The following is a 26,868-nucleotide window of genomic DNA, read 5'->3' on the forward strand; positions in this document are numbered from 1 at the left end:
AATAGGACTGGTACAAGAAAGGGTAAAGAGCTGGGGCTTTCTCCCGAACCTCTGCAAGAAGAGTGTCGCGTTCCAGAGAGTTGAAAGCATTCTTAATGTCAAGCTTAATTATGATGCAATCCGCGTTATTTGGATCGAGCGCGAAGGCTCGAACGGCGTGAATGGCAGCCTCACAACCCAGTTTGGTACCAAATCCCAGTTGGCACGGTTGCAAATAGGAAGCCATTTCGTCTCTCACAGCATTACAACCAAGCTTGGCAGTCAAACGGCGGAACACGCTGCCGACAGCGATTGGCCTTAAACCGCCATCCTTTTTCGACAGCGCGCATAGGGACGCACCGTATACATATGGACAGACCAAGGGGTTTAATTGACCACTAAGGAGGAAGTTACATAGCCTGGTCACTAACAAATTGTATGAATCATGTTACTCGAATAAATGAAATTTATTATATATATCCCGAGAATTTTGTTTATCTGGTATAATCCAAACCCAAGTTATCAGGGTTCAAAAAAACGTTGAAGCGCTTCGAGAAAAGGTAGGTAAAATGCCCTTGCGCTTCACTTTGCTGGTCTTGGCGGGGGCACAACCGTGCTCCCAGATTATCACACATATAAAACCCATTACCAGGATTCAAACCTGGGTCCTCCAGCTTCGTAGTAAGGGTCACTACCGCCTAGGCTAGGAGGCCGTTAACTTTGAAGGGTAGTGACACCGTTCCCATATTCTTCATCTTAGTCGGATACTCTTGTCAGAGCAATCGTGGTCATTGAGGTCGTTATACGGCCTTTTTTGTTATTTCCCGCCATGCTTCTCTATTTATTAGTAGTAGGTATTATAAATAAATTTATACAGAACCCTCCCTCCACACGGCCCGATCGTCCGCCCACAAAATGTATATTCCTCCCATTAGGGTTGTGATCCGGTGGTAAATTTAATGTTGAGTGATTTTAATTACATTGTTTCGTTTTACAGCCCTGTTGTTGATAGACCATGACAGTGGAAAAAGATCGTATGTAGCCATCATCATTTACTAGAAAACAAACTGAATGGTCAATTATAGATCTTATGCCATTGAAATACGATTTACAAATGATCAGTTTAAATCAATACGGTTTTATCATAGTGCTTTTGTCATTTTTATGCTTTTAGTGTAGACTATGTAATGATCGTAAAATGGGGTGCGTCATAAGATAATCATCGAGGCGGTTTGCTTTTATATTATAATGGGAATTTTATTGTCATTTATATTGGTATGCATTAAAAATGCATTTAATATTCAGCAGAGATTTTATAAATAGCTTATAGTGTACAATTCTAGATTGGCTTGAGACTCTAAATCTTAAAGTGAATCTAAGTAAAACGAAGCTGATTCAATTTAGGCATTATAAAACTCCACCAATTCCTTTAGATATATCTGACGCAGGGACTCCTATTGAGGAAATTACAAATGCTACCTTTCTAGGTGTTAAAATAGACTCTCACTTAAATTGGAAGACTCATATTGAGTACATAAACAGCAAGATTTCAAGTAGTTGTTATGCCTTATCAATACTTTCACAAACATGTTCCGAAACTGTAGTAGTAAATGCTTATTACGGAAATGTGTATCCACTACTTACATATGGAGTTATCTATTGGGGTAATTCTGTCGATGTACAAAAAACATTTAAACTTCAAAAAAAATGCTTAAAAACTGTATATCGTATGCGCACTGAGGAATCGCTTCGTAACGTGTTTAGAGAAAAACGTCTTTTAACTTTGACATGTATTTACATCCTAGAGCTATGTTTATTCATAAAAAGTCAAGCTGCATATTTTGTAAATAAGTCTTCATTAAAAAGCAATATACGAGACCAGTACAAATATGATCTTTACCTTCCAAGGGTTAACAACTCTATGTACAAAAAGAGCAGTTTTGTTATGGCTATCCGTATTTTCAACCATCTCCCTCTAGACATGAAAGCGCTAGACGGAATTATGTTCAAACGGAGGCTCAAGAACTGGCTAATAGATAAAGTATTTTATGATGTCAACGAATTTTTTGCAAGTTAACAGATAACAATATTAGTATTATAAGCTTAGTTTTAAGATAGGTAGGTTGCCTACCATAATTGTACGCCCTAGCAGGCAACTGTTGATACTTATTACTTTGTAAATTACCACCTTTGTATGTACACAGTTATACAATAAACATTTATTCTATTCTATTCTATTCTACACTCCGCATCAAGTAGCGTATAAAACAACGAGCGAAAGTACAGTCGAAGTCAAAGATATGTTTACACTTTTGCACCTTACTCCTTTGTAATAAGGCGAAAAATGTAAGTAAACATAAATATCTTTGACGGCGTCGACTGTAGGTATATGGGTTTACCCTTGAATTGCCGACAGACATTTCATCGAATGTTATTTCGAAGACAACGTTTCAAGTATTTTCATTTCATCGACAAGTTATTGCGTCGAAGAATCGATACTAGTAAATTTAAATCACGGACTTTTAATTGGTACTTGAGTTATTTTGTATATAGTTTATATCGTGGTATTTCTTTACGGGTTTTCTTATTTCATTTAGGATTGTATTTATAGTACATTGTAGGAGAGGACGGAAAACCGCTAAAAGATGGACGAGTGCGTTTGAGGGCCGACACGTTAGTGGAGGCCCTCAAATAATACGAGTCCATCTTTAGCGTTTCCGGCCGAGGCATTACATAGTGCTTTTCCCGACGACTGCGAGGAAATAAGAAAATATTTGCATAACTATAAGTACTAGCCCGCGATTTCTCTGGTAGCAAATTTTTAGCCACTGCCTGTGCTGTCTCTTGAATTTCGGTAGGCGTCAGCGTAAGAATATCATTTTCTTCACTAGAACTCATTTTTATAGCGAGCGTAGATACGTGTTTCTTGTATTTTTAGTCAAACACAATTTACACTATCCAATTTAGTAAATATTTTCAGATCCCGCCTTTTTTACTTTTTTTATCACTTTTAAGAGGCGTTTTTCTGTTATTTGCTTCAAACCGACTCTAAACTTAAAAGCGTTTTTGCTAAAAAAAACACAAATAGCTACAAAAGTAAAAACCCTAGTAGCATTTTCGTTGGGGCCCACGGTGCCAACGGTAGGGAAAACGTTGGGATGAGGTTCGTTCCGTAGCCAACATTAAAATTTGTATTGGCCCACCATCGCATTTACCAACATTCGCTGTGGCACAGATGCCCAACAATGGGCCTTTGTGTATTTTGGTACCGTTGGCTAAACAACGATAATATTCGTTGGCCCAATGATGGCATATATCGCATTTACCAACATTGGCAGTGGCAGTGATGTCCAACAATGGGCCTCTGTGTATTTTTGTAACGTTGGCTAATCAACGATATCATCCGATGGCCCAATGATGACAAATATCGCATTTACCAACATTGGCTGTGGCACTGATGCCCAACAACGGGCCTTTGTGTATTTTGGTAACGTTGGCTAAACAACGATAATATTAGTTGGCCCAATGATGACATATATCGCATTTACCAACATTGGCAGTGGCAGTGATGCCCAACAATGGGCCTTTGTGTATTTTGCTACCGTTCGCTAAACAACGATAACATTCGTTGGCCCAATGGTGACAAATACCGCATTTACCAACATTGGCTGTGGCACGGATGGCCAACAATGGGCCTTTGTGTATTTTGCTACCGTTCGCTAAACAACGATAACATTCGTTGGCCCAATGGAGACAAATACCGCATTTACCAACATTGGCTGTGGCACGGATGCCCAACAATGGGCCTCTGTGTATTTTGGTAACGTTGGCTAATCAACGATATCATCCGATGGCCCAATGATGACAAATATCGCATTTACCAACATTGGCTGTGGCACTGATGCCCAACAACGGGCCTTTGTGTATTTTGGTAACGTTGGCTAAACAACGATAATATTAGTTGGCCCAATGATGACATATATCGCATTTACCAACATTGGCAGTGGCAGTGATGCCCAACAATGGGCCTTTGTGTATTTTGCTACCGTTCGCTAAACAACGATAACATTCGTTGGCCCAATGGTGACAAATACCGCATTTACCAACATTGGCTGTGGCACGGATGCCCAACAACGGGCCTTTGTGTATTCTGGTAACGTTGGCTAAACAACGATAATATTAGTTGGCCCAATGATGACATATATCGCATTTACCAACATTGGCAGTGGCAGTGATGCCCAACAATGGGCCTTTGTGTATTTTGGTAACGTTGGCTAATCAACGATATCATCTGATGGTCCACTGATGACAAATATCGCATTTACCAACATTGGCTGTGGCACTGATGCCCAACAATGGGCATTTGTTTATTTTGGTAACGTTGGCTAATCAACGATATCATCCGATGGCCCAATGACGACAAATGTCGCATTTACCAACATTGGCTGTAGCATTGATGCCCAACAATGGGCCTTTGTGTATTTTGGTAACGTTGGCTAATCAACGATATCATCCGATGGTCCACTGATGACAAATATCGCATTTACCAACATTGGCTGTGGCACTGATGCCCAACAATGGGCCTCCTTTGTTTACTTTGGTAACGTTGGCTAATCAACGATATCATCCGATGGCCCAATGACGACAAATGTCGCATTTACCAACATTGGCTGTGGAACTTTGCTTGTGGCGTCACTAGATGGCGTTACTGTCTCCAAACATCGAAGTTATAGTTATTTTCTCGATTATTCCGGATATAATCATAATATTTTTTAAAAGTAACTTATAAATATAATAGCTATAACTATAAAATTTATACATTAATTTAAAAAATTGTATTTTACCAACATTTTCTCAATTTAAATCTCAAAAAACATAAATCTCGCTTACGAAGTTTTGAAGTGCGGTTAGTATATATACAAATTAGAGTGTATAGTAAGTGTACTTGCTTCGGCAGTACATATACTAAAATTGGAACGATACAGAGAAGATTAACAACAACTGGTGCCTAGGACCTTCATGTCGGTATACAACCAATGCCTACCGTAGTGTAATTGTAATATTTATCAGCAAAGGCCCAACGTCGTATTACACAACCACTTACCTAACGTAGGGTAACTGTAGGACTCGTAAACAAATGCCCATTACATAATTAGACTGTAGGCCCACTATAAATTACACAACGATTTACCTATGGTAGTATTGTAAGAATCCTACACAAGACCCAACGTTAAAGTTACAATGTTGGCCCTTTGTGGGACAAGCTGTGTTGGGCCTCCAACCTGGTGCACGACTACCTACCGACCTACCTGACTTGCCGTTGGGTAATTGTTGAATTTGCAAACAGAAGTACAACGAAAAAATTGCCCTTTTTTATTTTTTTGCAGTTGGCCCTACAGCAAGCCATACGGCCAAATGTAACAATTAACCAACCATCAAACAAATGTGTATAGGCCCAACCACGGCCCAACCAAAACCACAACCGTTGAATAATTGTATGATTTATTTAAATAGGCCCAACGAAAAAATTACTCTAATGGCCCTCTGTTGGGAATCTTCAGGAGGGCCTTTGTCGAGGGCCCTCCAGCAAATCGTACGGCCAAATGTAACAATTAACCAACCATCAAACAAATGTGTATAGGCCCAACCACGGCCCAACCAAAACCACCACCGTTGAATAATTGTATGATTTATTTAAATAGGCCCAACGAAAAAATTACTCTTATGGCCCTCTGTTGGGAATCTTCGGGAGGGCCTTTGTCGAGGGCCCTCCAGCAAATCGTACGGCCAAATATAACGGTTGCCCAACTAATACGTAAACAAAGGCCCAACCAAATCCCTGCAAGAAAATGCTATTAGGGAAACGCCTTAAGCGTGAACTGAATGGATAATTGTTAAAAAAATGAACTGAATGGTTTTGACATTTCTTTTTTTTTAAACAAGAAATTGCTCCTATAAATAACCTAATTTTATTTTTGAAGGAAAAAGTTGCGCCAAAAAAGACCTTTTATTGATATTTATGTTTTAAATGATACTCATTGCTGTAGCGAACCGTCACCAATGACAGATGATGATAACAATGAAACATTGTAGTAGTGGTGGTTCAGGTGCTACAGCTATTGCCTACTTTCCAGCTTGGTTTTAGACCATCTATTGCCACATTTCCGAACAGTGGCGTGAAAATAAAATTTATTGCGCGTAAAATTATTTAAATTTGTAATATTTCGTTATCGAAACTAAACATTAATTTGAGAAAGCGGCAATTTGAGTTTGCTCTCTAAATTGGAAGATAGGTTGATAACAATAATTTTACTTACTAAGCCGTTCATTTCTGTGTAGGGTTGCAGTTTTAACCTAACCTAAACCTACTTTAAAAGCCGTTCGTTTCTGTGTGGGGTCGCAATTCTAACCTAACCTAAACCTACTTTGAAAGCCGTTCGTTTCTGTGTGGGGTCGCAATTCTAACCTAACCTAAACCTACTTTGAAATCCGTTCGTTTCTGTGTGGGGTCGCAATTCTAACCTAACCTAAACTTATTTTGACAGCCGTTCGTTTCTGTGTGGGATCGCAGTTCTAACCTAACCTAAACCTACTTTGAAAGCCATTTGTTTCTGTGTGGGGTCGCAGTTCTAACCTAACCTAAACCTACTTTGAAAGCCGTTCGTTTCTGTCTGGGGTCGCAATTCTAACCTAACCTTAACCTACTTTGAAAGCCGTTCGTTTCTGTGTGGGGTCGCAGTTCTAACCTAACCTAAACCTACTTTGAAAGTGGTTCGTTTCTGTGTGGGGTCGCAATTCTAACCTAACCTAAACCTACTTTGAAATCCGTTCGTTTCTGTGTGGGGTCGCAATTCTAACCTAACCTAAACTTATTTTGACAGCCGTTCGTTTCTGTGTGGGATCGCAGTTCTAACCTAACCTAAACCTACTTTGAAAGCCATTTGTTTCTGTGTGGGGTCGCAGTTCTAACCTAACCTAAACCTACTTTGAAAGCCGTTCGTTTCTGTCTGGGGTCGCAATTCTAACCTAACCTTAACCTACTTTGAAAGCCGTTCGTTTCTGTCTGGGGTCGCAGTTCTAACCTAACCTAAACCGACTTTGATAGCCGTTCGTTTCTGTGTGGGGTCGCAGTTATAACCTAACCTAAATCTAAAATTCTTACAACAGAAAAAAGTATAAATGTGTAGTACGACATATAAAAATGTATTAAAGTAATACGTCGAACAAATGAATTGCAATATTTAGTAGTTGTGCCAATTAAAATAATTTGAAACGAATTAGCAATCAAGTAATATTCGTAACAAAAATTGAAATACCTAAATAGTATATGAAACAAAATAACGCCTAACAATATTACTAGTACTAACGTTTCGATGAATCGTTGTCATGAAATTATATTCGATGAATAGTTTGTCGGGAAAACAAGGGTACACCATATTTTTCCAACTAGATATAAATCACTTCAGTTTGGTTTCAAAAGTATCTGTCACAGTCTAAATGTTCATTGTTTAACAAATATAAACATTTATTTTTAGGATTCCGTACCTCAAAAGAAAAAAACGGAACCCTTATAGGATAAACTACTGGGTTTCAAATTTTGAATTACACAAAATAGTTCTTTGTGTATGACTGTAAAACCTATTATAAATGTGCAGTCAAGCGTGAGTCGGACTTAATTACTTAAGTGGCCCACTGATTAACAGTCCGCCGGACGGTATCGGCCTGTCAGTTAGAACAAAATGTTGACAGTTCCGAACAACTGACAGGCCGATACCGTCCGGCGGACTGTTAATCAGTGGGCCCCTTTTTTTCATCCAACCCCTACATTTTGACGTGTAGTCTGGTCCGCTACTTTGATGTACTGCTTAGCGACCACTTGCTGCTTTAATAGTACCTATTATAAATGTTTGCCTTTAGGCTTAAAACATATAAACAAGATAATTTACATACCTACAATAACTAAAAATAGTAACAATAATAGTTATATTACAAAAATGTGTCGGGAGTCCTAATTTAGGATTGTTCATTTTTTTTAGACCCCCATGTTTATTTTATTTTCTGAAAATATAGGTTAATTTAAGATACCAATTTGAATGATTTATTAATTCACGGCTCGGTTGAATATTTATAATTTATTGAAAATATGAGATACGACTTCTCGTAAATTACATGTAGTGGCTGATTTGATAAAGCACAAGCAATAACAAACATTAAAAAAATAGTTGTAATTGTCAATTGATTGTAATGTCACCTGTCTACAATGTCAGTGTCACGCGTTTCTATAAATAATATCGTCTGGAAAACTCGTTTATTTTGAATCCCTGAATCAATAATTTCAAAATACCTACGCTATAAATTTGTGAAAGCTGATTCCAGAAATCTGCCTAAGTTATATAATATAACTTAGTTTTATTGGAGTATGTATCCATATAGCATCCAACTCCAACCATAACTTATCTGAAATCAGGGGAGCAAAAATACAAATGTAAGTTACATCATATATTTTTTAACTGATTCGATTCGTAAGATGATTGGATTCATAAAATCGTTATAAGCGTCCATTGCTAAGGTAGCACCCAGTGGGTTCTACCGGCTTGTCACCATTGTTTGGATATTGTACTATATTAGGTACATGCCAATTTTGCTAATTATATCCTATAATTTCAGGTCATCATGTGATTCCTATATAGATACGGCTGTGGGATACGTAATGTACGAAGGAGATTGATTTTGTTAAGGCACTTGGGCCCTGAACAAAGTTGAGCATTTTGTATCGAAACGAACGTCATATTAATCGTCATAATACTTTACGACAGTAAATAATGCCTGGGAACAGAGTAAATAACAAACCATACACTTCTCTTCTGGTTCGTCAACAAGAAGCCATCATTGTCAGCTGCTCGTGCAGAACATGATGAACATACATATATGTATAGTTACTTTTTTTGGGAAACATATATATATATATACATATATTTCCTAAATTAATAAAAAAGTAGGTAAACAAAAACATGTTTTATTATTCACAACTATTAACTTAAGTCTTGTCCACCATGATATCAGCAGCTTGAACTGCAACATGTACCTGGAAATTAGAAATTATATCTTTTTAAAGCAGTTTCAGGCTGAATTTTGAGTATGACTATTCTTGTATAGTGTTTCTTTCTAGTAGGCACCATCTCTGTTTAACGGTTTGCCTTTATATACTCTGGCCACATTACCACAGAAAACACATAGGTCCCCGCGACCCTACCTAGAAAGTGAGCTTTTAAATAATTGTAGTAAAATAATATTAATTTTATACTTACATCGACGCGATCCTCACAGCAATACTGTGTGTACGAGTAAGTAGGTAGGTATTCCAAGTTCAATTCACGGCACCATGTTTCACGTCGTAGGTCTTCGCGGATTCGAACAATTATTTTTGTGAATCATTCCCACACGTAGGAACAAGGTCTTTGATATATTAAGCAACGAAAACTACTGTTTAGGTATCAATTATAAATCAAATCATAACAAACCAGCGCAGCGGTTTAACTGAAAAATTTCATTATGACAATGATAACTTTGACAATTACGTGAGTGACGGATTGATTTACTATGGTCCGATAACTTTTATTATGCGATGACTTTACATTCAGCCAACGAGAAAGGTCAAACTAAGGTCATAAGGATATTTGTTGAAATATCTTCAATCCTCAATTATTATATCGCAGCAAATGTCGGAAACTGTTTGAAAACCTCATATCTCGAAATGGTTTTCGAAATAGAACATTTAAAAAAAAATTAACAATCCTAAATTAGGATTGTTCATTTTTTTTTAATGGATGAAGTATATTCATATATATAGTTTTTCTAATAACATTTAATTTGTGTAAATAACAGGCAATAGAAAAAATATAATAGAACATTGTATAACTATGATTATGATTGATAAATACCACTTATGGTCACTTGCACCATTCTCTAACCCGGGGTTAACCGGTTAAACCTGGAGTTACCATGGTTACCAGTACAATTTGACACTGGATTAATGGTTTAACGAGTTAACCCCGGGTTAGTGGGATGGTGCAAGTGGGCCTTAGAGTTATATCCGTTTTTGAGGATAGATACCTAACCATTTTGTATACACGTAATAATAAATTGTTATCCATTTTTTGCTTCAAAAACCTTTTCTTCACAAAACTTTACCAAGTAACCCAGTTACTGAATAATAAATCAAACCTATGCCGGAATACAAAGTTTTGGGTAAAAAACGTAGTTATTGTGATACCACACTTTGCTTCGTGTGCGGTGTACCCATGTTTTGTAGGCTATGCAACCTTGTCAAAGCAAGCCAGCTGTTTATTCCCCACAATACCCTTAATAGTTAATCCTTAAATTATTGAGACAAGGTTCTATATTGACCCACAATCAAACGCCGTATCTGATTTATAGTTTTTTTGACGATTAATTTAAAATTGTAAGTTATCTCACTTCGTTCCTTTAATTGGAATTTATTGACTAATGTGTTTATAACAAATGTAATTTTTCTTTTTACTTTATAGTTAATTTATTAGTTAGTTTTGTTAATTAGGAATGAGGGATTGGAGTTATAAACTAGAAATAGAAAGGTATGTTGTCAAATCATTTATTTTATTACAAGTATTATGAAAATATTTACAACACGTATTTATCTAACCTATATTTCTTTAAGCTTCGAGCAACACCGGCTTCCGACATGTGCGATATCTTACCGTACAAATCATTCCGCCATTTTTGCGGGGGGAAACCTGCACACAGTCACACTTCTCACTCACTACTTACAAAATCCAATCTGTAATGACGACACAAATACATAGAAAATTACATACGTCAAAGATCTTGCACACCTCGATCTCTTTTTGTATACGGATGAGTCACAAAACGCACCACGCTAGTTGTGTACATGCACAGTTGATCTTGTACCTCGGCAGAGGGGAAAATAGTGTGAATGCCGACTCCTTTCCCGGTGTTGCTCGAAGTCTATAAGAGTGACACGATCCTAGCCGCCGAAATACAATCGATACAAGTTATGTTCTCATTCATTCATTCTCACGACATTCTAAAATGCAATTTGACATGAATATTCTAGTAACATATATCTATGCCTGGTACTAGTATTCTCTGCTACAAATTGTAATAAAAAGAAATTAGAACGAGTACTCTAGCGGCCAAGAAAAATTGACATTATTTGAAACAATGGTACCTATAGAAGATAGAATCGAATTTGTTTTGTTTTAAAATCGAACGAAATAAAACAAAAGAAACTCTGTTCTATTAAAGGATTGATATTTCAATGTAGGTTAATAGTGTAAATACTCGTAGTACTACAGTTGCCTCCAGAATCTCGCGAACTAAATTGAAAGGGTCAATGTGCACAAATGATACCACAGTTTGGCCAGTGATGTTCATATCGATATTTTCAAAAAAGTTTGAATTAGAGAATCTCGCGAGAATTCACCGCTAGGGGCGCTACTGTTGTGCGGTCAGTTAAAATGTATCTTTAAATAATTTAACTTATTTTACAAATGGTACTTGGTATTTCGAAAACTTTGCAATTTTATAGTAATAGAGACAAGGATATTGGATTAACATATTGTAATTAAATAAATATAGTCGATCAAGCAGATCTTGTCAGTAGAAAAAGGCGGCAAATTTGAAAAATATAGCCGCATAGAAAATTTGAATTTCGCGCCTTTCTCTACTGACAAGATTTGCTTGATCATCTATATTTTATTATAATTACATATTTTGTTTTATTTGTTAGGAAAGCTTACAGCTAGAGTAACAAATTGTAGGTGATAACATGTCATAGAAACAGTGATTTTGACTCAAAATACAAAAAAAAAGGCCAGCCCAGATGGGGAAATATTTCGTACAATGCGATTAATTTCTCATTTAATTTGTATGGTGTGGACCTGTGGACGCAAAAATAAAATCGTCTCGGTGATCCCTATTGCTTCGATTGTAAAGACCAGTCCCTAAACTGGACATTCAAGTTGACAATTAGGTCAGAATTTAAATAATTATGGACCAATCTCATTTACCGATGACATGTATAAAATTAAATCACCAATTTAAGATTTATGGCGACAACAGAGCTCTTGGAATAAACAACTTGCTCCCAAACCAGCATACTAACATTGAAATTTGTCAGTTTCGCATCCGCACCTCATGGCCCCTATTTCACCACGATGACAGGTGCGACAATTCGACAAATGTCATTGTAGCTGACGTCACATGCATCCATGGGCTACGGCTACCGCTTACCATCGGGCGGGCCGTATTCCTGATTGTATTATTTAAAAAAACTTTATTATATCGGCAAAAAACAGGTATTTCTCTTGCGAAGTTTATGATGATGATATTGATGATGATGACAATTGTCACAAGATTTAAAAGAACTTTCGGTAATTCTTGGCAGGAAATGAGTTCTGTGTCGGAATTTCGTGACAATTGTCGTGTTTCTTGTGACAATTGTCATTGGCTTCGCAAAATAAATACTTATTTATTGGCGAAATAATGGATTTTTCTTAAATTAAAATGTTGGTGGCAAACAAGCACACCGCCCGTCTGATGGTAAGCGGTTACCGTAGTCTATGGAGGTCTGTGACGTCTGTAACAGTGATGTTGACAATTATCGGACCTGTCACCGTGGTGAAATAGGAGCCTGATTTGATCGGTAACGTCACAATCTTACAATCAAAACAACCACTTTTCTCGTCACATTCATATAAATCGAAATCGTTTGTGACCCCTTTATAAAATAATTATGACATGGGTAGTAAGTGCAATATTCTAACTTATATATAACTTATCGATATCATTTTATCGACGTATACCGTGACTATTTTTTCTTTGCTATTGCTGGTATCATTTTATTTGTCAAACTCATGTCAGTTTAGTTCGCGAGTTTCTGGAGGCGACCTTAGTTTTAGGATGGTGGGACACCGGAACCCCTAGTGTAAATTTCATTCGATAGCGTGACGAGCGTTCGCGTTTGCGTTATGTCTATTTTTGTATGGGATTTTGAACAGCGCACTAAGCCAAGCCAAGTTCAGGAAACTCAAAATCCCATACAAAATGACACTTAACACAAACGCGTACGTCACGTCACGTTATTGAATGAAATTGACACTAGGGGTACTGTAATTCCTCTGAATTTTTTCTACATTTGTGACGTAAGTCCTAATAGAATTTACCAAACGTAAATGTCTCAAATAGGTTCATTTTGAAATCCTATTGACCTAAAACTGTCTATCAATTTAAAGTCCAATTTCGATAGATAATTGCTTCCGAAGACTGAAATTGCTTTCGGTTCGAAACTCTAACTTATATTGTGTATTATGTGCAAAGACTATGGACTAGGGGAGACCGAGGTAAGTCAAAAAAGAGTTAAGTTGAAACAACGTCTGCGGATTAGAAGTATTAGAACAAATTAAATTATTATTGGGGGCGCCATAAGCGTTCAGTAAGAAGTGCCTTGGTAAAATTGGACCTATGCCGCTGTGGCCCGGTGCCACAGGCACCTGCCGCGATAGCAGAGGACGCTGGTTCGATTCCAGCCTGGGGCACTGGAGGCCTTGGTCACTTTCTTAGTATATGACATTTATTTCAGTTTATAACGTCTGCGGTATTCATAATCGTATGGCAAGGACGCATATTGAGGGACCAGCAGACGTAGGACGAGGCTACACATCGTTTTGTTTTCGTCTCAAAATTGACGTTGTTTCAACCTACCTCTGTTATAACTCACCTCTGTCTCCCTTACTTATTGCCTAGTAGCTTCTGCCAGCGACTTCGTTTCGAGGAACGCCAAAAAAGGTTTAAAGCACCTAAAGTAATTAAAAGGTATAAAACAATATTAAAATCATTTTAAACGGGTCACTCACGTATTATTAAGTCGAATAGCTCGACATGTTGTTGCTCCGTGAAAAAGATCCTCGAAAATTGGATCGAAACATGTCGTGCTATTCGACTTAATAATACGTGAGTGACCGTTTAAAATAATTTTATTATGTTTGTGTCTCACGGGTGCTTTACACCTAAAGTAATATCAAAATTAGTAATTACGCTTTATTTTGCGTTCCTCTAAATTTGTCCATGAGTATAGTTGATACCAAGGTGATAAATCTTATCTTTGCTTATCTTCTATTTTTTGCGGACAGCAGTGAGGAAAAGGCTTGTTCATGTTGCCGATCTTGAAGAAACCTAGTTCTGTCGGTGGTTCGCACCTATAAAAGAAAATATGTAGGTCAATTTTAACATAATCTCCTTCTAATAACAAAACTTTCGTGACACAGATATATGAAATATATTAAACCGGGTCACTCACGTTTATAAAGTCGATCATTGCTCAACATGTTTCGCTCCACAACGAAGAGCATTTTCATAGAGCGCAATGTTCGTTAAAGATGACTCACGTTAGACCGGGCCGTGTCCGGGCCGGAGCTTCCGGCGTTTATTTTTCTATGATATGACAGGCGATCACGTGATGCTTTCCATAGAAAACGATGCGCCGGAAGCTCCGGCCCAGACACGGCCCGGTCTAACGTGAGTCATCCTTTATGGAGCGAAACATGTCGAGCAATCATCGGCTTTATAAACGTGAGTGACCCAGTTTAATATATTTAATCTCCTTCTACACTGAAAAACAATAAAAACGGTTCTTTCTTGAGACGAAATTAGAAACATAGAATCCGTGTCCTAAATGTTTTTGTTTAGTTCAATAGGGACCGTGTTCGTTGGAGGGTCTGCCATCTTGTGGGCTACATCGGAAGCATAAACGACCCATTTACGCCTCACGTCAAAAATCTAACGGCTCCTATGCTGCCCCCTATAGTTCATGCACCTATAGGGCCTATAGGTAGTATTAAGTCAAACAATAAGGATGAAATATAATAATAAAAGTTAATTCCACAAGCCAACTCAACATTCGCATTTAATTAATTTGCCACTCTTGAGGACAAAATGCAACTTTCTCATCAGTTTTTTGTAGAATATCGAAAGCCTTTACGAGCCAGTGTGCTGAAAAATGCTACGGAAAAAGATCTTGAAATGATATCTCACGACTTTTCTTATAAGTACCGTAAACTCAGGTAACTATAGTCCTACAGTACAACTATGGTCTAGTTATTAACGTTGATTATTAACGAGCCTTTTTGGTTTATACTCGGTTGTTTTGGAGCTTAGCTATACTTATGCTTTTCCTATAAGTATTAGATACTCAACATAATTTGAAAAATATTTATACATATTTTACTGGAGCTCGAATGGTCCAAACCATAATTGTAAGTTGTGGACTAAAGTTACCTGAGTTTACGGTATAGTATTTGTATAAATCGCTACTGCTAGTATATTATACTAGTAGCAGCGATTTGATGATAAACACAGCAAGTCACCTTTATCAACAATATCGCTGAGTACCTACGGTTGGAATTTGTCAACATAGTTCGTCAGATAAAATAAATATCTTTTAAGAATTGACTACTTAGCACGTTCTTATTTCTTTAGTCTACGCGAAGATAGAATTCTAAGAAACTTTGTTATTTCTCAGATTTTTGCTTTACTTATTTTTCCATTTTTATCGTAACGACTTCAATACTGTAAGGCACTTGTCCCACCAAGAGCGAGTAAGCGATTAACTATCGGCGATTTTCTCGCCCAAGAAACGAACAAAAGATTAGGATCCTGTGTTAGTAAAAGAGACACATATATTAATAGTTCATCGCTGGCTGTTCACACTGCCGGCGAGAACACTCGCTCTACTAGTTTGTCGCCGCGATAAGATAAAACTAGCTCAGCGGTACTCGCTCGGCGATGCTCGCTTCGTAGTTAGAACTCAAGCTGCGAGACCAATCAGTCTGCGTGTTCGGCTACGCTGCACCGCCCGAGCGCGTGACGCGAGTAATAGCCCGTCGCACTCGAACACTCGCCTATAGCCGAGCGACAAAACTATTGGAGCTAACACTCGCTTCTCGCCCCTCGCCCACTCGTTTTTAGTTTATCATTCTACTCGCTCATCGTCGGCGGTCGGACAAGTGTCTAAAGTATTTTTTTTTACTAGCCGATGTTTTAAGGTGTATAGTGGTGGTGGTGGTGGTAGTTATACCAACAACTGGAACTCAATTAAAATAAATTACCTACACAAATTAGTCAGAGCTCGGACATGTTGTTCAAACTTTAGATAATTATAGTTTGCAGTGATTATGACGAACATAATTTAGGAACACAATAATAAAATACTTGTGCATAATACATATGACCATAATTAATTTTATTCAAAATTCAAGGTTTCCGATGGTTTTGCGATAATTACTATGAACTTAATTTAACTATAGTTGTTAGTGACTGAATCGGACAGGCGGGAATAAATGTGGCTTGTATTTTACTAAAATAAATACTACTTATTTATAATTATCAAGGTGTAAATTGTGTGCGTTATTAATGTCGCAAAATTATTGTCTACTTACAAACAAGAATCCAGAGACTTGAAATATGATATAAATCTCAACGAGTCACGTCGCTCAAAATTTCTACGTGCTCGAGTGTCAAACACTGATTTAAATACAAAATATTCAATGGAGTTAGCAAACCGCTTTTATAGAAGCTTCAGGTGGCGAGCTGCCCAATATTTCGCTCAGAGGATCAGCATTGCTATACAGAGGGGCAATGCGACCAGCCTTCTGGGCACCTCGACTTAGGACTATTTTTATGCTTAAGTATAAGTTTTAAATGTAAGTGTTTTAATATGCTTTTACATAATTATTTATGTTTCGTGAATGAAATATAAAATTGCTGTAGTATTTTGTGTTTCTGAACAAGTTTAGTTGGCATTGCAGGCTCGACCGCAGGAACCGGGAATGCTGCGGTCCCACTACCCGTGTTGACTTTGCAAATTGTAATTTTTGACCAAATTTATACTCCAAATACTTACCTTTCTACATTTCACTCGGTATGCGGGCTTTTGGTCGTGATTAGTAAATGTGACTCATTTTTAAGCAGAATTTCGGATTTTAGTTTAATTTGGATGACTTTTGAAGTTAAAATGTTGTTAAAGATACTTACAGTACTTTTTCGACATACGTTTCCATTATTTCTGTATTTTCAAGAGTTTTTGTTTCTTCTATAGTCTTCTGAATTATGTCACTTTCTTTTGAATATTTTTCTTCACTATTTTCTTTAGATATTGACCTCGTTTTCCTATTGTTCTGATCTAGTTTAAATACTTTAGATATCCGTTCTAATTTTAATCTCTTTTTCAAAGGTATGTTTATAAGTTTACTACGCTGCGCTATATTTGCTCTGATTTCATTGATAACGTCTTCAGATAAAGGATCAGTTTTCCATGATTGTTCATCTTTGATTTTAGCATTAATACTGTTTTCCTCATATATTTTTTCTAATACATTCGGATTTCTTAGAATTTGTGAAGGTTTCGGATGTGGAAGGTTTCTATAATAATCATAATAAGCCCAAGGATTTCCTTTATGATTATTTTTGTATCCTTGTGTAGTGTAGTTGTATGCTGTCACCAAATACGGATACATGTCACTAGCGGATCGCGGAGGATAGTTTACAGGCATAGGCATTAATTGATACTGATATGGTCGAACGCAAGGGTTACAAGGTGGTGTTGGCCCAGGACCATCATAAATATTTCTCTTTTGGTAATATTCGGGCACGCCTTGCTGATTCATCGGTACATTAGGATATCCCACTCTACCTTCATTATTAAACAGCGATCCCGTAAAGTAATTGGGATAGGTTCGACCGGGCGAGTAATAGTACCGTTGTGGTTGCGCATACGGATATGGTCTAGCTGAATATAGGACTGAACTTTCAAGTTCAGTTCCTTCTGACTTCATATCAGCTACCTTTCTATGTTCATTATCTGATTCATACCAATAAGATGTTTTTTGTTGACTACTTTCTCTAGATTCCCCCGATACTGCTTCGCTCTCCTTGTTATCTTCTTTAGCCGCATCGTCTTTCATATCCTTATACATTTCTTGAGCTACATTATACAGTTCTATAACAGCTTCCAAGTCACTCTTCTTCACTAAATGCAGTAGTTCTGTAATTTTCTGAATTTCTGCTTTATTTAAAAGTCTGTCATTATCGTTAGTGGGATCTGGTTTCAAACTTAATTCATTTGTTTCATTATTAGTATCGGCCCTGGCTTGTTGGTTGAAAATACTCACAAACACTTTAGATGGTTGTTGACCAGTGTTTATTCTTCTAATTTTACACGTATAGTTTCCGCAGAAAGTGGTTGATGGCCAAGTTGCGTTGAGTTCATGAAGAGTTCCCGTATCTGGATCTTGGCAGACATATTCTGGGAAAAAAGTTGGAGAATTATTAGAATTATTAAAGCTTCTTTATTTAGTTGCAAATTGTAACACTTCGTTTAAGAAGCAGCTTTCGACTGCGCATTTTCTTTCCAAATACAGTATAATTATGCTGGAAATTAGTCGTTTTATTTAAAATTGTATCTACACTTTTGTTAAATAAAAATAACTATTATATCTATTCAGATTCACGAACTTTTTCAATTTTTATAGGAGAAAAGTCTCCCATATGTTTTGTTTTCATTTCGTTACTATTTTCTTAAAGATTTCCTACGACGGTAAAGGAATGGAAAAAATAGCTACATTTTTCTCCTATTGGGATCGAAACCTTCAAATCCGGTAATTCATTTCATTCATTGAATAGAAATAACATAAAAATACCCAAATTTCAGAAAGAAGTGAAGTACCATCAACCTCAACTCATTGTACCATATTTTAAGCAAATAAAGAATATTTATTATTTTTGCAGTCAAAGAATTTAATTTCCTACCCGTTTTCTACTTTGTCACAGTGACAATAGTATAAGGTCTCTAGCGACTTTCATATTAATTGTCACTGTGACAAGGTACAAAATGGGTAGGAAATTAAATTCGCACTTATGTCAGTGAGTGCTCTAACACCGCGTACTCGTATTTAAACAATCCAGAGCTAACAGTGATAGATAATATAATAGTTACAATGACAGCATAACTCAAGATAGACAATGATGTTATAATACAACAAACCCCATACGAGATGACACTTAATTAGATTCATATCAACTATGAATTATTATCATTGCAATAGTACAGTCGCCGTGAGATATATCGGAGTGGCTGAGGGGTTCAAAAATATCTGAACACGCACTCTAACGCCTTAAAAATAGAGGCGTGATCAGATATTTATGGTACCTTGGCCGCTCCGATATATCTGATGTCGACCTGCGACTGTACGAGTATTACCCGCATGTTAACTATTCAACTAAATGAATGGATATTTTATTTATTTTTGATGAATATGGCTTTTACTAGTTAGTTTGAAACTATATGTATTTTGTGGGGCAGTAAACATAGTTGATTGTTTATTAAATTGATGATTCTTCGCTCGACTGCAAATAGGCAATCAATAATAAATAAGTGGTAGGTATATAGTAGTATACAGGGTGTTTGGTACATCGTTTGCCAAATTAAAACGGCAGATAGGTTGAGTCATTTGCTATCTACTCATGCCTAGAAAAAAAAATTGGCCATGGTTTTTTTTTACTACTGCGCAAGTAAAATTTTGAAATTTACGAAAACTGGCATAGAGCTGAAAAAAAAGTGCGCAAAATTAAAAATTTCTAGGCCTGGGAAGATAGCAAATGACTCAACCTATCTGCCGTTTTAATTTGGCAAACGATGTACCAAACACCCTGTATATTACTTATTTATACGTGTAGAAATAATAACGATGAGAATTTGATATATTATATTCTGTATCTTCAGGTATTTAAATAAAAGTATAAAAATCTACCCTCAGATTGCTCCTTAAGCCAGTTGAGGGTAGATGAAAACATTACACGATCAAATAATGTAGGTTAAAGTCAGGTCGTTCAGTGACGGATCCCGGCGGTTTTGTATTTGGTTGGTTAACCAATAAATGTTATAACTACCCGAAAATTTACAAATTGTTTGTTTTCTTTTCTTTAAATACCTAAAGATACAGACTTATATAAAAAACAATATCTTCCTCTTCCTCGCGCTATAACCGCGAAAATCTAAGTTCGCAAAATTCAGGCATCTTTCTCTGTCACTCTTATTACATCTTCATTGGAGTAAAAGAGAAGGATCCCCGCAATTTGCGAATTTCGGTTTTCGCGGTAAGCCCCCAGTAATGCTGGTGGTGTAGTTCTAATTCGAACGGTACCTTTAGGTAGAAACTATTTCGAAATAACAGTGCCATTTTCTGTTTAGTTTCATGGCATACCGGTGAACAATGCCTGTAGACTTCCTCTATTTGTAAATATATATACATACACATACTTAGCAAGAGGCGAGTAGTATATCATCATCATTTCAGCCTATATACGTCCCACTGCTGGGCACAGGCCTCCTCTCATGCGCGAGAGGGCTTGGGCTATAGTCCCCACGCTAGGCCCAATGCGGATTAGGGACTTCACATACACCTTTGAATTTCTTCGCAGATGTATGCAGGTTTCCTCACGATGTTTTCCTTCACCGAAAAGCTAGTGGTAAATATCAAATGATATTTCGTACATAAGTTCTCAACTCATTGGTACGAGCCAGGATTTGAACCCGCGACCTCCGGATTGAAAGTCAGACGTCATATCCACTCGGCCACCACTGCTCACAGTCAGTCAGTAGTATATATGATCGTACACATTCAACACCAAGAACCCGACTGTCGGGTACACTGTTCGTAGCGACTACGCGCTACATACGACGAAACCGTGGCTACGCGCTACGAGCGTAACCCGTAGCACTTAGTGGTATTGAATGTGTTAATACTAACATTTCAAACATAATTTGAACACAGTGTTAAATCATAATTTTAGCGTCGGTCGGACATAAAGTTAACAAAATGAATTCAGGATAGATCTTCTAAAATTATGATTTAACATAATGACATTATGTGCACTATGGAAAATCGAATCAAATTTTTAACACAAATTAGCCTGGGCATATTTTGCCTCAATATATTTTTTTAGAGATTTAGACTTTGATTTATAAGGTGGCTTATCCTCTGGCCGAGGTTGCTGCTAGCCTAAGGTCACCTAAGGTCAATAAGGCGCTAAGAAATTTCCTTGAAAAAGGTTTTTGCGCTAGCCCCCACGGTCCCAGAGTTTTCTATATTTACTCAATCCTCTTTGATATTACGTAGCATGCTAGTAGCGTTTTACTTACTGTGCATAAAATGAATGATGAAATTTGAAACCTAATGAATAATCGTCCAGTAAGAGTATTCGATTTAGGTCACATTAATAATAAAAAGTAATAGTGCAGAAATTATTACTGTATACAGTAATATTTTATATACCTTGTGCGAAAAGGACAACTGCAGCTTAGGCGAAAAATCCTTCGTAAAAATCTCAGAAAACGAGGTTGTGTTCTTGATATTTCCTCCTCCAAAACTTAACCAATTGTAACGAAAATTAGGAAACGGAATGAAAAATAAATTATCTGTGTCTGACCGTCTTGATTTTTGCATTTACTGTTGCCGATTTCATGCTAGGCATCTATTTACGGCGCATTTATTTGGCCGTTTTTAGCACAATTTGAAGTAACCTAGTTCTTATAAAAACAAGAATATCAAATAAAGCGAACCGCACACACACAGATACTGGTAATATTGAACTCTATAAAAATACCCATCTAGGGCCAAAATCCAGATAGAAAAACGTCGAGAACTTTTGTATGGAAGAATTACCACTAATATAGGTATCATCTTAAAATACGCACCTTTAGACACTTGGACACTCAGCACAACTGACGCACACAGACATATAATGTAAACGCGGGGACACGCGCGCAACATAGCTGCAGAAATGCGGCGGACTAACGGCTCCGGTTACACTGATGTTTTGGTTTTGGCGACGGCGAGGTGCGGCTCTCAAACTTTATGCAATGTCAATCACATATACCTAACCCTTCAAGTGGCGGTCAACCCGTTAATGGTTGGATCGAAAAGCAGTAAACTGGCGGCCCACCACTCACGGGTCGATGCGAAAACCAGTAAACTGTCGGCCACCAGTGGTTAATGCGGTTTTGCCGTATTTGGAGGTGAAATTGAACGCATTTTAGTGTAGTTACGCTCTTCTAACACCCAAAATTAGGTAGCGAGTTAGACAAGGATAGCATACCGTAAGAAACACAAATACACTTAGTATAAAATTTGACCGCTTAGTCTGAGTTCAGTCTTGATTTGTAAGAGGTTGTTTTGTAAAATAAATTGAATGTTAGGTCCCTTTTAATGATATAATCTTAATAATAAAAGTCTTAATTTGATAATGAAATAATAACTAAATATCTCCAATCATCAATTTGTTTTATGGTTGTATTCATTTTTAACAAGGAAACTGGAAAACTGTCATTCTTCCGGAGTTTTATTAGGTCTGGCCAAATGTATACATTATAATTATTGAATTGCTATATTCAAATAGCGTATTTAACGATTATAACGATATGAAATTTAATATACTTTCAAACACAGAAAAGCTTAAATCGCCGATTTTTTTAAATTATTTTAATCTGCGTTGACCACCCATCGGGGCCCCGCCACGTGACTGCTTTTGCGCAAATCCGCGGGGCCACTTGACTACTTTTCGCGTTTTCGCTGGCGCCACTTGAAGGGATAATAGAATCTGATCTAGTCATAAACTAATATTTAACTCAATTATTCGATCGCGCTCGGCTCTTGGTAAGTATCTCTGACCAGTAATAATTGATGCAACTGACCAAAAATGTCAACTGTGTCAACCCATTAAATGTCGCAAAATCGCCTATTGATGCCAAACGCTTCCTGAAACGATAATTCATATTTTAATAGGTATGTGTGATTTAATGAATTGATTGATCATTATGTTTCATATTAATATATTTTGTATCCGTATTTATAAATAGTGTATAGACACACTATTTTAGGAACCTTCCATTTCTGATGTCAATCATAAAATAAAATCTAAAAACTTTTCTCGTAACACGGTCATTTCTATTCCCAAAACACGACACAAATACTAAAACTATCATTCAATATTTCTCCACCATTACAGCGCCCTAAGCGCTTCAAACTATAACAAAATAAAAACTTGCGTATAGTTACGAAACTTCGAGAACTTAGCGACAAAAGCAAGTTTTGAGTGCTTCACGCGAATCTTCGCCCATTCGAGTTTGGCTAACAATGCCGTGCTTAAAATATGACCCGAATATTCGGGGTTTTTGTATATTATTTTGTGTAAGTTTGAACTTATTTAACGTGTAAAACAACTTTTAGTGCTTAACTATACATTTAACAAATTTTTATATTAAAGAAACAATGGATAAAATTGACCACCTCCGGCAAGAATGTTTTTTTCCCTTTAATATAAAAAAATAGTATCGCTCACTGACGTTTCTGTTTGATAAAAATATATTTTATTTACAGTTATATTACTAAAATCAAAAATACCTACTTTTGTTATAAATAATAAGTATAATAAAATCGCCTTTGTACTGCCTATCCTGTGCCATAAATATGTGTCTTGTACAATAAAGAGTTTATACTTATAGGACATTTATAGGACATTTTTTACACAAATTGACCAAGCCCCACGGTAAGCTCAAGAAGGCTTGTGTTGTGGGTACTCAGACAACGATATATATGATATATAAATACTTAAATAGGTACATAGAAAACAACCATGACTCAGGAACAAATATCTGTATCATTATACAAATAAATGCCCTTACCAGGATTCGAACCCGGGACCATCGGCTACATAGGCAGGGTCACTACCCACTAGGCCAGACCGGTCGTCAACGTATACATACATATACATACAAATACCCCAAAGTTTGAGCACCACAGATTACCTACTGACGATTAGACGTGTCATTATGCAGTGACTGTAATCGTGCATAACTGTCGTGTATCATCTATTATATCATCATCATATCATCTTACGTGCGTGCGAGTCTTAATTCAATGTTACATTATACAAACAAAAACATGGAGATGACGATTTTTTAGGGTTCCGCACCCAAAGGGTAAAACGGGACCCTATTACTAAGACTCCGCTGTCCGTCCGTCCGTCTGTCACCAGGCTGTTTCTCACGAACCGTGATAGCGATGACTGAATTTTTCACAGATGATGTATTTCTGTTGCCGCTATAACAACAAATACTACAAACAGAATAAAATAAAGATTTAAGTGGGGCTGCCATACAACAAACGTGATTTTTGACCGGAGTTAAGCAACGTCGGGCGGGGTCAGTACTTGGATGGGTGACCTTTTTTTTTTTTGCCGTTTTTTGCATTATGGTACGGAACCCTTTGTGCGCGAGTCCGACTCGCACTTGCCCGGTTTTTGGATAATTGATAATGCAATGTAGTAGTTTCTTTTTATTGGATTTTTACACGTTTTAATCAAGGAAAAAGCCATGAAAATTTCACTAAAATCTAGACTACCTATATTTTGCAAAGGCAGACTTTAAAAACACTAAAAGTTTACAGTTGGTTATATAGAAAACATATCGAAAACATGTAAGTTTATCATTTGTTTTCAGTTGTATATCGTCATACAGTATCCTAATAATACCAAAATATTACTTTGCTTATCCGCGAAATTATGTAAAAAATACGCAAGTAAGTATAACTGGTTAGCACTAATTAATTAGCACGTTATCTTTTCACGCATAAGCAAAGTAATATTTTGGTATGAATTAATATGGATTATCACAAAATAACGCCTGATTCTATTCAGTACTGTATACCTTAGCAGTATAAACTTTACTAAAAAACCACTGATATTTAGAGATATGACGAGCAAATTTTTTAACAGTAAGTAAATTTTCAACTCAAAATAAGCTTATGGCATTTCAAAAGTTTTTATTAAACTTTGAAGTGACAAAATAAATGCGGACGGAAATGTCAATGGTTGTCATGGCTTGACAAATTTCAGTGTTTTCGGAAAAAAATTAAGCCTCCTTAAATGACACTCAAAATATACACAGCAAATTCACAAAATGGACCAAATACATAATAATATCATCTTATCTCGAAAACCATAAAATTAACTCAAAGATTAAAAAAACATGGACAGGATAAGAATGTTTAAATAAAAAATGGAGCTCCTCAAAATCTCATTATTTTAAGAAATTGATTCCTTTTTTAAACCCGTTAAAGCGCTCACATATAATTTCCCATTTTGAATGCTCATTACAAGCGAATATTATTAGGTGTGAAATTTAATATAAAACATGAGCCCTCGTAACATTACCGTATTTCCTAACTAACTCGTTAATTTTACTGCAAAAAGGACTTTAAAATGTGCGAAATAGAGTTGAATTCACAGTAAATAAATTAAAGATTTACGAGGTTGTTAAAGCGAGCGGTGAAGCGGAATGTTCCTTTACACGCAGAAGCAAAAGAAGTAAAAGGAACGGACCTTAATTCACTAACAGCGGGCGGTAGGAGTGTAAACGGCTAGTGGTACCATTTCGTTTTTGTTTTGGACAAAGGCAATTTATTTTTTTGTGGTTTTGTTTTAATATAACATTTAATGATAGGTACTATCGGGTGCAGCCACGGTTGAGCATTTCTCAACGAAAATCGCTTGCACCCAAAACTTTAAAACGTCACGCCTCCTTATATTACAAGTATTACAACCAATCACGGTCGTGCAATAAGTATATTGCATCACTATTGTTTTTGGGTTCTAACCTGACCAACCCAAACACGTGTTGACCATCGTTATCAGTCTATCAGTTGCATTTCAAACGGCATTCTATGTTAGAAAGATTACACATCTGGTGCCCGTAAAACAATTGTGCGACCAAAAATACTTGGAAACTTTTTTTTAATAGCCATAATGTTTGTCCAGAATTGTTTAATTTTGCGCACTTTGCGTGCTGAGACCGTGCGGCGTCTTAACTTAACATCTGCCCGCTTGAAATGAATCTTAAATTGTTTAATGACCCATACTTTTTTTGGGCACGTATTCAACCGGTCAACTAATTAATCGGATTTCAGTAGCTTAAAAAAATAGAAATAGGTACTAAAATGAATACCTAATTAGGCAACAAAAGCGTTAAAATATTTCAATATGAGCAAGCTACCAATTATTTATTAATTTGGCAACTGAATTATGATGACTCGCGCACGTAGGGTTCCTTACCATTGCGCAAAAAACGGCAAATAAGTCACGTTTGTTGTATGGGTGCCCCACTTAAATATTTATTATAAAAGTAGTTAAGTATATTTTATTCTTATATTTATCATAAATATAAATTAAACACATCAATAGTATTATTTATTGGCCTTTGTTGTTCAACAAAGGCCACTCGTCGTCGTTAAGCACTCAATTTTTTTATAAAAAAGGTGGCTAGAATAAAGACAAGTCGTCAAGAGATTTAATTTTAGAACCGAAACTGCGAGGTAAGGAATTTGAGTTGGGTCATTAGAATGCATTCAATTTTAAGTGAGTGTTACTAGCCAGATGTTTCTTGGTGGTTTACTTATGCTTACAGTAAAAAATCTACTCCTTTCGATTTCATATCCGTTGTAAATTGTACCGTATTGTTAGGCACGTTACGTTTATATTAAATATTTAGAGTTACTGGTCAAAAATCTTGGACTGTTCCGATTGGTGGATAATGTAAATAAGTGACCGCGTCTGGGGTGCATTTGAAAACGAACTGTAGCATGCTCAACCGTCGCTGCACCCGATAGTACGTGTTGATAGTTATGTGATGATTGTTTTGGTGTGGCAAGATATAAAGTCTGTTAAAGAGTATGGCAAATTTACTGTAAATGTCATATTCAATATGAATTTTTAAAGCTTATT

General features: G+C 36.6%; 2 protein-coding genes across 2 annotated transcripts in view; one reads left to right on the forward strand and one right to left on the reverse strand.

Annotated features, from left to right (window-relative positions):
* Nucleotides 1-26,868, forward strand: part of LOC134801853 (protein madd-4) — a 490,229-nt gene that overhangs the window by 248,611 nt on the left and 214,750 nt on the right. The gene's annotated exons all lie outside the window — the stretch shown is intronic.
* Nucleotides 14,035-21,891, reverse strand: LOC134801566 (uncharacterized). The gene is made up of 3 exons (XM_063774183.1): nt 21,788-21,891; nt 17,068-18,337; nt 14,035-14,234 (listed from the first exon to the last, which is right to left on the reverse strand). The coding sequence occupies exons 1-3, from the start codon at nt 21,861-21,863 to the stop codon at nt 14,135-14,137; spliced, it is 1,446 nt and encodes a 481-aa protein (XP_063630253.1). The 5' UTR covers nt 21,864-21,891; the 3' UTR covers nt 14,035-14,134.

Source organism: Cydia splendana, chromosome 2 (assembly GCF_910591565.1).
Source record: "Cydia splendana chromosome 2, ilCydSple1.2, whole genome shotgun sequence".
Classification (NCBI taxonomy): Eukaryota; Metazoa; Arthropoda; class Insecta; order Lepidoptera; family Tortricidae; genus Cydia; species Cydia splendana.